General features: G+C 34.6%; 1 protein-coding gene across 1 annotated transcript; it reads left to right on the plus strand.

The window, feature by feature from the left end:
- Positions 1-2984: 2984 nt before the first annotated feature.
- On the plus strand, positions 2985-9925 carry Glt_3 (glutactin). The gene is made up of 6 exons (XM_011191834.3): positions 2985-3419; positions 7906-8409; positions 8468-8674; positions 8736-8898; positions 8956-9140; positions 9211-9925. The coding sequence occupies exons 1-6, from the start codon at positions 3057-3059 to the stop codon at positions 9853-9855; spliced, it is 2067 nt and encodes a 688-aa protein (XP_011190136.1). The 5' UTR covers positions 2985-3056; the 3' UTR covers positions 9856-9925.
- The last annotated feature ends 2537 nt before the right edge of the window (positions 9926-12462 follow it).

Raw genomic sequence — 12462 nt, forward strand, 5'->3', positions numbered from 1 at the left:
TAAACGATTTATTTTGGAAATCCGTTACAATATGTACTACACTAAACCTTTCAAAACGTTTGCTAGAACCAAATCTTTGCTTATACTATGTTCGGACCGACATAGAAAACATGTTTTCATATAAAAAATGGGTTTTCGTTCTAAAACATCCACATCGTTCTGTTTTCATCCATGCAAAAATGTTCAAAATGTGACAACTTGTGACAAGGAGGGGGGGTGGGGTTAAAAAGTCCTTAAATTCGTGTGATGTAATGTATGGATGGTCTCTAATCGATGCCTGCTCTAGTTTATTCGATATAATTGGAGGACATATTTTTCCATCCCCAAATTGTCAGATAATATTTGTTTATATTTTGAAAAGAACGGAGAAAAACCAAAAGCACAAAAAAAAGAATTTGTGAGATGAGAGGAAGGAAGCGCTCCTAATTGAATTGTGGCAAAATAAGGTGTGTGCTCTACGCGGGCCCAGAAAAAATTGCCATTAGAATAAGCATTAAACGTTGTTTGTTCTTTGTCTCTATCAATGCTCTTGAAGAATCATCGTTTCGCAAGATATTTATCTGGCTTTTCAAAGCCAATACCTTCATTATTATAATTTTCTTGTCGTAATTCTATAAAACACGATCATTAATATTAATTATAAGCAAATTTTAAAGATTCTAAAACTCACCATTCTCGTTGCACAAAATTTAAACAAACAAATAAATTTGTGAACTGTCAATGAAAACGCATCGAAAACACATCATGTCGGTCAGAACGACTTTGGTTCCACAATCCATAAATTGTGTTTTCAAGATGTTTTCAATAACGAGCCAAACGTGGTATTAAGAAATCGATTAAGAATATGTGAAATTGCAATATCATCAGTTGTTGTTATTTTTCGAAACCTATTGACAGGGTGAAGAGATGTCCAATCTATTCCAGGGTGAGAGCGCCTCATTTGCGTTTTTATAACATCTAGGTTAGCGATATTATGATATATTAAAACAACCAGTTTTCGAATTTTCGGTAGTAAATAAGGTAAAATAATACGCATTAACTGGCAATTAATAGATTTTTTAATGTTTTTCATGGAAAATTAAAATTCCGATGCTGCAGATCACAAAACATTTCTTCAAATGCCTTCAAATTTCACGCTTCCATTTATATTTATTGTTCCTGTCAAAGTCGAGGAGGTTTTGGCATTTGATATTACGCTATCACTTCCAATAAAATGAGAATAGGACATCTCTTTATCGTCAATAGCACAGATAATTCCAAAAAATTTTTAACTCCAACTGCAAACTTCCATCTTGCGCCCGAGCTCTGAATCTACGGACTTCGAAAGAGCTCGGAAAGCGCTAGTCAACAACCAGCATTCGTGTGACTATGATTTATTTCTTAATTTCCAAGTTCTTAATGCCGCCATCATATATGTGCTGGACACCGTTTGTATTACGTTATAAAATATTTGTGTATATTCCCTTCTTTTTTCAGTGGTGCAATAGTAAAGTGAAATAGTATGATGGAATTTAAAATATTGTCAGAATGGAAATAGGCGTTGATGTAACCAAATTGGTACGTCAGCTGTCCTTTCCTTTTTAAGATTTAAAAATTTGTATCTCACATTGTATAAGTTTCGTCAGGACAACGGCAGGCCACACATAACAATAATGATTCGATGGTAACTCCGGGTGCCTATATGGAAGGTACTTTTATATCCACCTTTCAGTCCGAACCTGACACCAAGTGATTACTACCTATTCCTGTCTCTGGCGAATGACGTTGTTTATGAAAAATTCGAGAATTCAAGAGAAACATTTAAAAATCAAAACTGCCAGTTTTATGCCCATAGCAGCGAGGCATTATGAATTTCTCTTTATTTACGGTTCATATTTGACATAAATCTGATCATTCTATCTGTTTTAAATAAAACCTGCAACACTATTCACCATTTAGCGATTCTAAGCTGATTTGATATATAATATTTGAATCGATTCTTCAATTTACTCGCTTTCGTCTGTCTGTCGAATTATGGACAAATATTTTATTAAAAACAATAAAACTTAAATTACTCTATATAATTGTTGAATAAATTACAAAACAATAATTGATTTCATTATGTAGAAACTTACATATGTACATATTTGTATGTATAAATAAAATATAATCACGTATAAATAAAACATTCCTTCCTTCATTTCTTCATTTCGAAATAATAATAAATAAGCCGGCTAATCATATGGATTAAAGCATCTCTGAGGTCGACATACTTCTGAACAGATTATACTGTGCATCGGAGAATGTGTGTGGTGATAACCCCAAACGAAAGTGCGTTTATTCTATTCAACATTGCAACATTGGTACTGCTCGTTCAAAGCTATACATATAATTGTTTTTATATTAATTCGAGTATTTTTCATTATATTTGAGAACATCAAATTGTGTATTCCGCATTTCCGTTAATTATAGGTATTTTTTTATCAGTTCACGAATATATATGTATGTATATATGTTCTATATACTGTCAAATATTTCACTTAAAAACAAATAGTGGCAAACTTATATTCGATAATTTAATAAGGGCTTATTACTCTCATATAGTATAGAAAATAAGCCCGTCTACTAAGAGTAATACAAGCTTATATGGGGGAAGATTTAATATTCTCTCTATGAATTAGATTAAACAGATCATACAGGGAAAATACATATAAGATCCCTTGCAATACACAGTTCTGTCTTCGGTTCACCGAAATTAGACCTCTTACTTTTAAACAATACACTACAAAAAAGCACAACTATTAAGAATTTATGCATTTAAGACAAATCCATTAATCATATATAATATACACATATATAAATATAATATGTATTTATGCATTATCTGCAGTCTGTATATAAATAAATATATATTGTATACTGTATGTATATTGAATTTCCAATCGTCAAGTAAAATAATCTCTAAAACTATTTCTATAATCGGCAGCACGTTCTATTTGGAAGCAGGAGATATGTATGAGTTCAGTTAGGCGCGCGCTTTTGCATCGGTCAGTTGTATACGGTCGCGTTTATACAAAATGTTTTGGCGTTTGGAGGGATTTCCTTCACTCTCGAGTGCGGTCATAGTCTTGGTCCTTTTCATATCCTTGTGTAGTGCGGAACACTGGCCTTACGATGACTACGATATTCAAGGCGGTGAAGTTGAGACTGAAAACGAAGCACCCACGAACAACAATCGCTTATACAATAATCCAGCTGGCACTGTGATTCAACAATTTCCCAGATCTGGGTTTCAACCAGCGCGTTCAGATGAGTTGATTGTGCCAGGTTTTGGCGTAGTTCGCGGAAAAGTTGGCTACAAGAATATAAAGGGGAGATCCATTAACTCCTATTTGGGCTTAAAATATGGAGTAGTACGTCCTGGTTTGGGCCGTTTTCAAGTAAGCTATAAATAAAAATGTGATTGTAACGGAATGACAGCCAATTTTTTGCTGCATAAATCAATATTTTAAATAGAACTAATAAATATTTGATTTACTGCTAAAGTAGGGGTCATAGACATGTGTCAATTAAATATTGTGTTAGTTAATTAATGAAATAAAGTGTTCGACCAGGGGTGATACATAATTCAATCTATATAATGTAGTATATACGTACATATTTCTAATATATTACTGATGTCACATTTTCTTTTGACATTTCTAAGTTTTGAAAATGTGTAAGATCGGATAATAACAACGATAATCAACTATTCGCCCAATTTGAATTTGGTACATAACATTCAGTCGATATCATCAGTTGGAAAATGAGCAAAATTGATCATCGTTCACCTAAATTCTTCATATCCATTAAGTATAGGATAAAGGAATCATCAGTTAAAGTTAAGTTAATAATGTTAGTGAAATCAAACTTAACACAAATAGTGCGAGCGAAATCGGACTATCATTTCTAAAATAATTTAATGAAATAATGAGAACTTCTTTTTGTGATAATCTGATGAAGTCTGATGAAGTATGAATAATTCAAAGATTTTAGAACTTCCGGTTTTCTTTATACTTTGTTCATAAGTATATATGGACCGTTATGTATCATACCTTAATAAAAATAAGAGAAAGAAGAATCTCGCACATACTGTACTTTGCTCGCGTAAATGGATTAAATTGGTCGACATTTTGGTCTTCTATTTTCTATTACCGAATACAGTAGTTAATATATGAGCTCTCCTAAAAGAATGAAGTTAACCGATTATTATTGAAATATATTTTTTTATTATCTTTATTGATTTACCGAATTGATAGAAAATTCATAAACGTTTTTGTTAAACAAAACATAGTATTACTAATATAACTTAATCCATATATGTATATACATTTTTCATAAACCGTTATAGGTTGTACGAAAAAAAATAAAAAGTCGGACGAGTTGACGCATTCATTGGCAGCCGCATATCATTTAAGCTCTTTCAGACCTTTCCTTTCAACGTTGCTAATGTCAAAGGATTCTAAAAGAATAACTCAAGTCTTTGAACACCTTCAACACTGGTAGTATTTATTCGGAGTAATGTTGACGGGGGGGCTGACCAAAAAGTCAGCCGGATGAAAAATAGTTAGAAAAACTGTATAGGAAAAAGCACTTTATTTGAAAGCTTAGAAACATTTACATGCATGCATATATTGCTCTAAATATCATCTAAATTACGTTCAGTAAGAGAAATTCTATGAATTTCCTTGTAATTGAACACATCTTTTTCTTTACTGGCATAGAAACCGCTATATTTGATACTAAGTGCAGCCAGGCTTTTCAACGGATATCTTCCACCAGCAGATATTGAATAAAACATTTTCAAAGCTGATGTACTTTCGTCTATTCGGAAAACATGACATAGCCAGCGCAGCCTCTGCCTTTTTAATCGCTGAACTATGTCAAAATCGTTTTCTACCTTTAATGTCGTCGTTCATTACCAAAATCATACGCTTCCCTTCCTTATACAGTCTGGAAAAGCCAGACTGAAAAGCCGCGGGTGTTGTTTTCAGTGATATCGATATCATCGGCGTACGCCAGCAGATGTACACTTTAATAGAAGAATGTATCTTCTCTAATTAGCTCGGTAGATCGTATTAGTCCCCTTGTCTGAAACCTATTACGGTATCGAACGAGAAGAGAGGCCTATAGGCAACATTGTACTTCCCGGCTTCTAATTCGCGTTATTTAAATATTTTTGACCAGCTGTTTTTTTTTCAATTATGTAGATTATGTTTTATGTGTGCTTACATTTACTTTTTCTGATATGAGCTGTACACGTGTTCAGTCAGTAGGCGTTCTCATTAGAGTGAAATTGGAAAAAATCGCTTCGCGAAAAAAGTTATACAAAAGGTGGTTATACAAAAAGTGTACAAAAACATAAAAATAATTGTTTTCTTTTAAAACAAAGTGAACTATAAAAATAAGTAAAGAGAAGAGAGTTATTAAAAAAATCATTTAAATCCTTATTTAATTTGTGCCTATAAGCAACAACCTATAACTAATGAACCAGGATACATAGGACTTTGAAATTTTTATCACTTCATATTTGAGTTAAGACTAATATATATCTGTCCTTAAAAAATTACCATTTTAATTCGGGTATGAGAGGATTAAATTATATTTAATCTGAATACCAAATTTAGTATGAATGATGATAATATAAGACTTATCTTTTGCTAACTTTAACAAGTAAGGAAGGGCTAAATAAATAAATAATAAATAAATGTACTTCATTTTCTTAAAATAACACACAATTTGACCCACATATTCGTCATATATATGGTATAAAGTCCATTGTAAGTTGGAAACCCTAATATTATATGGTGGAAGTTAGGTGAAGTTATGACCGTATTTTAGGTACGGAGATTCCATATTTCCCTAAAACTTACCTATATTTCCGGTAAAAAAAAGTTAGAAGCCCTTAGGTCCTCATGTTCGATATATGGGGTCTTGAAAATTTATGGTCCGATTTGGACGATTTTTAGAAGGGCGATGTCACACTATAAATGTAGTATTTGTGCAAAGTTCTGTTCCGATATCTTCACTAGTGCTTACATTATATACATATATGGTAATGTAAAAAATTCAGATCTTCTTCAAAGTTCTGGTATAAAGGATGTAGGCGTGGTTGTGAACCAATTTAGACTATTTTCGCAACATATAATTGGGATGCAAAGGAAATATTACAAACCGAATTTCATTGAAATTGGTTGAGTAGTTTCGGAGATATGGTTTTTGACCCATAAGTGGGCGGAACCACGCCCATTTTAAATTTTGTATACCATTTTGAGTACAGCTCTTCTGTACCTTCTATATCATGAAATTAAAGGCAAAGATATCTTGATGAAACTTGGCACACTTATTTCTTGGCACCATAGGAAGGTTGCTTTCGAAAATGAGCAAAATTCGACCACTGCCACGCCCACAAAATGGCGAAAACCGAAAACACATAAAGTGCCATAACTAAGCCATAAATAAAGCTATGGAAATAAAATTTGGTATGAAGGATCGCACTATGAAGGGGCATATTTGGATGTAATTTTTTTTGGGGAAGTGGGAGTGGCCCCGCCCCCAAATAGGATTTGTCTATATATCTCGCAAACCAATGGAGCTATATAAACCAAACTTTCTGCAGTCTATTTTTTTAGCCATTTCCTTATACAGTCCAAAAATTAAATCGGATAATAACCACGCCCCCCTCCCAGACAAAGGTTAGGTTGAAAATTACTAAAAGTGGGTTAACTCACTTACCAAAAACGTCAGAAACACTAAATTTGACATAAGAAATGGCAGATGGAAGCTACACTCAGATTTTTTTACAAAATGGAAAATGGGCGTGGCGTCGCCCACTTATGGGTAAAAAACCATATCTCAGGAACTACTCGACCGACCTACTTCCTATATACCAGAACTTTGAAGACTATCTGAATCGCTTACTTTACAATATATAAAGTAAGCGCTAGTGAAGAAGAAGATATCGGTGCAGAACTTTGCAAAAATACTATGTTAATAGTTTCTAATTCCCATTCTAAAAATCGCCTTAATCGGACCATAGGTTTTTAAGGCCCCATATATCGAACACGAGGGCCTCGGTGATTCTAACATAATAATATGGTTTCCAACTTTCAATGGACTTTATACAATATATATGACGAATATGTGGGTCAAATTGCGTATTATATAATATAAATAAAGTTAAATAAATAAATTGCGAGAGTATAAAATGTTTGGTTACACCCGAACTTAGCCCTTCCTTACTTGTTTTATTTATTTTATATCTACCGTCGAGTATTATTAATACTATACGTACATATGTATATATAGTTACAAATACGTTCTTTCATTTTCAAGTCGATTAAAATGCAATTAAAAATGAATGTAGATATTTATTTTGTATAATAAATCTATCTTCATCAGCGTTTTAATCGAGCAGACACCGGTTTATTGATCAATTAGCTCCTGTGTAATACGGCTATTACTTTGAAATTAACCATTTATTGACTGATATTGATATAAGTTCAATAGATATTTTCAACCCAAAGTCCTAGAAAAGGCATAGACAACCTAACCATTTGGTAACCTAGTTATAAAGACTTCTACTATAACATAAGTAGTCATTCTGTACTTATCTACCAAAATTCTCTATTTTTATTCTTACGGACTATGTACAAACTTCTTTAATATAGATAAAGTGGTTCTTGAATTATATAAACACCAGAATAAAATTTCTATATTACATCGAAGCACGTATTTCAATTATCGCTAACATTTGTCATCCCCTCGCTAGTTTTTCTAGGTTATATCTCCATGAATTTTAGCTCAAGTTTTTTTGATTTAGAAAAGCGATTAGCACCTACTTTCAACTCACCTACTCTAGATAAAGAACTCTTATTCTGTTTTTAGCAAGCCACTGTTTATAAACACTACAATAATGAACCAATTGACGCAACACAAGTGGCACCAAATTGCCCACAGTTTCCTGATTTGAAGATCATAACAGATTCGGAAGCACGTCGTGAAAATGTTGACGATTGCCTCTCACTAAATATTCATGTACCAACCAATGTAATTCGGCCGGAGCAGCGAACTCGAACTCGTCTCTTACCTGTGATGGTCTATGTGCACGGGGAAATGCTATTCGATGGCGGCGCTGAAGAAGCCCAACCAGATTATTTCATGGAAAAAGATGTTGTCTTGATATCAATAAATTACCGTCTTGCGCCATTTGGCTTTCTTACAACTCTGACAAATGAAATGCCTGGAAATATAGCGCTCGCCGACTTACAGTTGGCGCTAGAATGGATCCAACAATACATACGTGCCTTTGGAGGCGATCCGCTCCAGGTGACCCTATTCGGTCAGGCGGGTGGAGCAACTTTAGTACACGCTCTAAGTTTAAATGACAAGGTAAGTGAGACATTTATATGTATGATATACAGTGACATATCATATTTCTTCTTTATAGGCGCAAGGTCTGTTTCACAGGTTAATACTGCAGTCAGGCACTGTCTTGAACCCATTGTTTTTGGATCAGGATGCTTTATCAACAGCGCGCAGTTTTGCTCGTTTAGCACGTTGTCCACGCACGAGCACCCAAGAAGTACAAAATCTTCATAGTTGTTTTGAGCGTTTAAGCACCACTGAAGTTCTGGAAACAATGAAACGGCATTATGTAAGAGTACTATCAAAGATTTTATACCCTTAACAAATATAATGTTTGAACACAAATTTAGGAAGAAAACGAACCTCGCGGTTTGCATTTCATGGGAGGTTTCAAATTAACTGTCGGAGACAATCTTGGTTATCTGCCGGTACACCCTGCGGCATTGGTGTCCAATCGCACAGTTCCTATGATAATCGGGGTGGCGAAAGACGCTGGATCCTTTATTTTGACTAGTATTTAAATAGGTTCGAAACTTGTATGTGTAAACTTTAAATCTTTCCCTTTTTAAGGTTTTTTCGATGAATTAGCGCGTTTGCGTTCAAATAACATATCCGACTACATAAATATTGTGTTGAGACACACAGCACAGCCGCACGATTATTTAGTATGGAAGAATTTGGCAATGCGCGAAATCTTTAATGAAGAGGAATTACGTAATCCCACTCTACGCGCTTTAGTTCCGGGCTTATTAGAGGTATTTATTTTCCTTGGCATAACTGTTACACATTAAAGATGTATTCATGAAACCATTTTCAATTTTGTAGCTTACCAATTTGATTTTATACCGTGGTCCAGTGATCGATACAATTCGAACTAGTTACAAGAAACTTCCAACATATTTATATTCTTTCGATTATCGTGGTGAATATCATCGATTCGGTCATTTGAAAAACCCACTTCCATACGAAACTGACGCTACGCTTAGCGATGATAACATTTATCTTTTCCCATATCCGGAGGAAGTGAGCATTTTAAACGCAAAAGACCGCGCTTTATCACGCGAACTGGTCACCATGTGGACCGACTTTGCTACGTATGGTGTGCCTCATCCAGTCAATGGCGTCTGGCCCAATGTCACGAATGGAATAGGTCCATTTTTGAGAATTGTCAATTTTAAAGCTTCAACATTGGAATTGGATTATCATTTTGGAGATGGTATTCCAGTACCAAATTTATATCCTGAGTACTTTACAAGCACAACAACTACAACTACGACAACCACTACAACCACAACTCAAAGACCATATTTAAATTATCCCCAATATGCGAATTACTACCCACAATATAACTCCAATTATAGGCAAAACTATCAGCAGCCAGACAATTATCATTATAGGTCACGAACAACAGTCCTAAATGGAGCGGATCGTTCACGACCCTCTGGACGTGAAAGCCAATATTATCCTTAACTTTGAAATGTAAATTTCATTAAAAATTTAATTCATTCTAAATTTAATAAAAAGATAATTGTAACATAAATATTTTATTTTGTATGTACATATATAATATAAGAAAGAAAGAGTGAAGTGTGATAGAATTCAATTCGATGAAAATGAAATGAAATGTGAATAAATCGAATTATTCTCCCTCTTGTCATAAGACAATTAACTTCTTCGATTAGCAATTAATTTCGACTTCGTAATTCATTTGTGCACCACCACAATATTTCTTAGTTTGCAACCTAGACCTTTTTAATAGATATCGTCTTCTAAGTATCGTCAGTAAGTAAAGATACTTTATCGGATTTCAATGATATCCCTATCTACATATGTATGTTCGACAAGTTTTAATTTCCTGTTGAGTGACACCTTCACGACCCCCACATTATTCAATTTGGTTCACGATGTTTCACATTTCCGTTTTCCATTTGACAATTCTTCTATTGCCTATTCCCATTCGTGGGTCGTGAACGCGTCACTGTGTCGTAATCTTGTCCGTAAAATATGCACGAAGAACCAAAGAAGAAATGAGAAATGAATGTTGCCATTGCTCAACTCATCTAGATTGATTTTTACACATTTAGCTTTTCAGTTTTTTTTCATAATATAAAATATCGAAACTCATTTAAAACAAGTAAGGAAGGGCTAAGTTCGGGTGTAACCGAACATTTTATACTCTCGCAATTTATTTATTTAACTTTATTTATATTATATAATACACAATTCGACCCACATATTCGTCATATAAATTGTATAAAGTCCATTGAAAGTTGGAAAACATAATATTAGGTTAGAAGCACCGAGGTCCTCGTGTTCGATATATGGGGCCTTAAAAACCTATGGTCCGATTTCGGCGATGGGGCTGCCACACTATAAACATAGTATTTGTGCAAAGTTCTGCCCCGATATCTTCACTAGTACTTGCTTTATATATTGTAAAGTAAACGATTCAGATGGTCTTCAAAGTTCTGGTATATAGGAAGTAGACGTGGTTGTGAAGCGATTTGGCCTATTTTCACAACATATCATTGGGATGTAAGGAAACTATTACAAACCAAGTTTCATTGAAATCGGTCGAGTAGTTCCTGAGATATGGTTTTTGACCTATAAGTGGGCAACGCCCCGCCCATTTCCCATTTTGTAAAAAAATCTGAGTGCAGCTTTCATCTGCCATTTCTTATGTGAAATTTAGTGTTTCTGACGTTTTTCGTTAGTGAGTTAACCCACTTTTAGTAATTTTCAACCTAACTTTTGTATGGGAGGTGGGCGTGGTTATGATCCGATTTCTTTCGTTTTTGGGCGGTATTAGGAAGTGGCTAAAAAAAACGACTGCAGAAAGTTTGGTTTAAATAGCTCTATTAGTTTGCGAGATATGTACAAAAAACTTAGTAGGGGGCGGGGTCACGCCAACTTCCCCAAAAAAATTACATCCAAATATGCCCCTTCATAGTGCGATCCTTCATACCTAATTTTATTTTCATAGCTTTATTTATGGCTTTGTTATGACACTTTATGTGTTTTCGGTTTTCGCCATTTTGTGGGCGTGGCAGTGGTCCGATTTTGCTCATTTTCGAAAGCAACCTTCCTATGGTGCCAAGAAATAAGTGTGCCAAGTTTCATCAAGATATCTTAATTTTTAGTCAAGTTACAGCTTGCACAGACGGACGGACGGACGGACAGACAGACATTCGGATTTGAACTCCACTCTCCACCCTGATCACTTTGGTATATATAACCCTACATCTAACTCGTTTAGTTTTGGGTGTTACAAACAACCGTTATGTGAACAAAACTATAATACTCTCTTTAGCAACATTTGTTGCGAGAGTATAAAAATTTCGACTGTAAATCTTAGTTAGTTTGAGAAAATTTTAAATAATTTAAAATTTATTTTTAATTAATACAAAATATCGGTACTGGTAACCCTGCGTTGTGAGAGACTCGGGAGTGAGAAGCGGCCGGCTCTTCCGAATGGCTAGAATATCTACGACAGTGGTCGGCACGAGAGGAATTGTGACTGTATAGGTGAGCACCAGAGAGCTGCAACGGGTATATCATTTTCGTGTACACTCGAATGTCCACTCTGATTTTGTTTGATCAAACTTTTCGGTATGAATACACGTATTGATCGCTTGGAGACATGTTCAAAACGAACGAGCCTTTCGCGACACTCGAAACACAAGCATATATGTTTGTTTTAACAGAGTGCCGAGTTGACACTCGTTTGTGAACGAGCTGGAACTCTAACCCGATCGTATTAAATGTGATCGAGTTACACACGAGTCTGCACAAAATTTGAGAATGGGCCTCATGCATAAAAACGAGTAAAAGCGCTGAGTTGAGGCATGTGAGCAATTGCTCGTAAGTCGAGTTCGATCAAACAGCAACAGCTTTTGCGCAATTTCGTATGCATAAAAATGAGTTCAAACCAATTGCAATTACTTGAGCAAAGGGAGATCAAACATCTAATTGTTATAGAAGTGCGAACGTGTCGTCAAGTGAAAGTGAAGTAGAATCAAATAATAATAATAAAATAGAAACTTACGACATTTCTAAATTATTAGTAGAAAAACTAAA

This window comes from Zeugodacus cucurbitae, chromosome 4 (genome assembly GCF_028554725.1).
Source record: "Zeugodacus cucurbitae isolate PBARC_wt_2022May chromosome 4, idZeuCucr1.2, whole genome shotgun sequence".
Taxonomy (NCBI): domain Eukaryota; kingdom Metazoa; phylum Arthropoda; class Insecta; order Diptera; family Tephritidae; genus Zeugodacus; species Zeugodacus cucurbitae.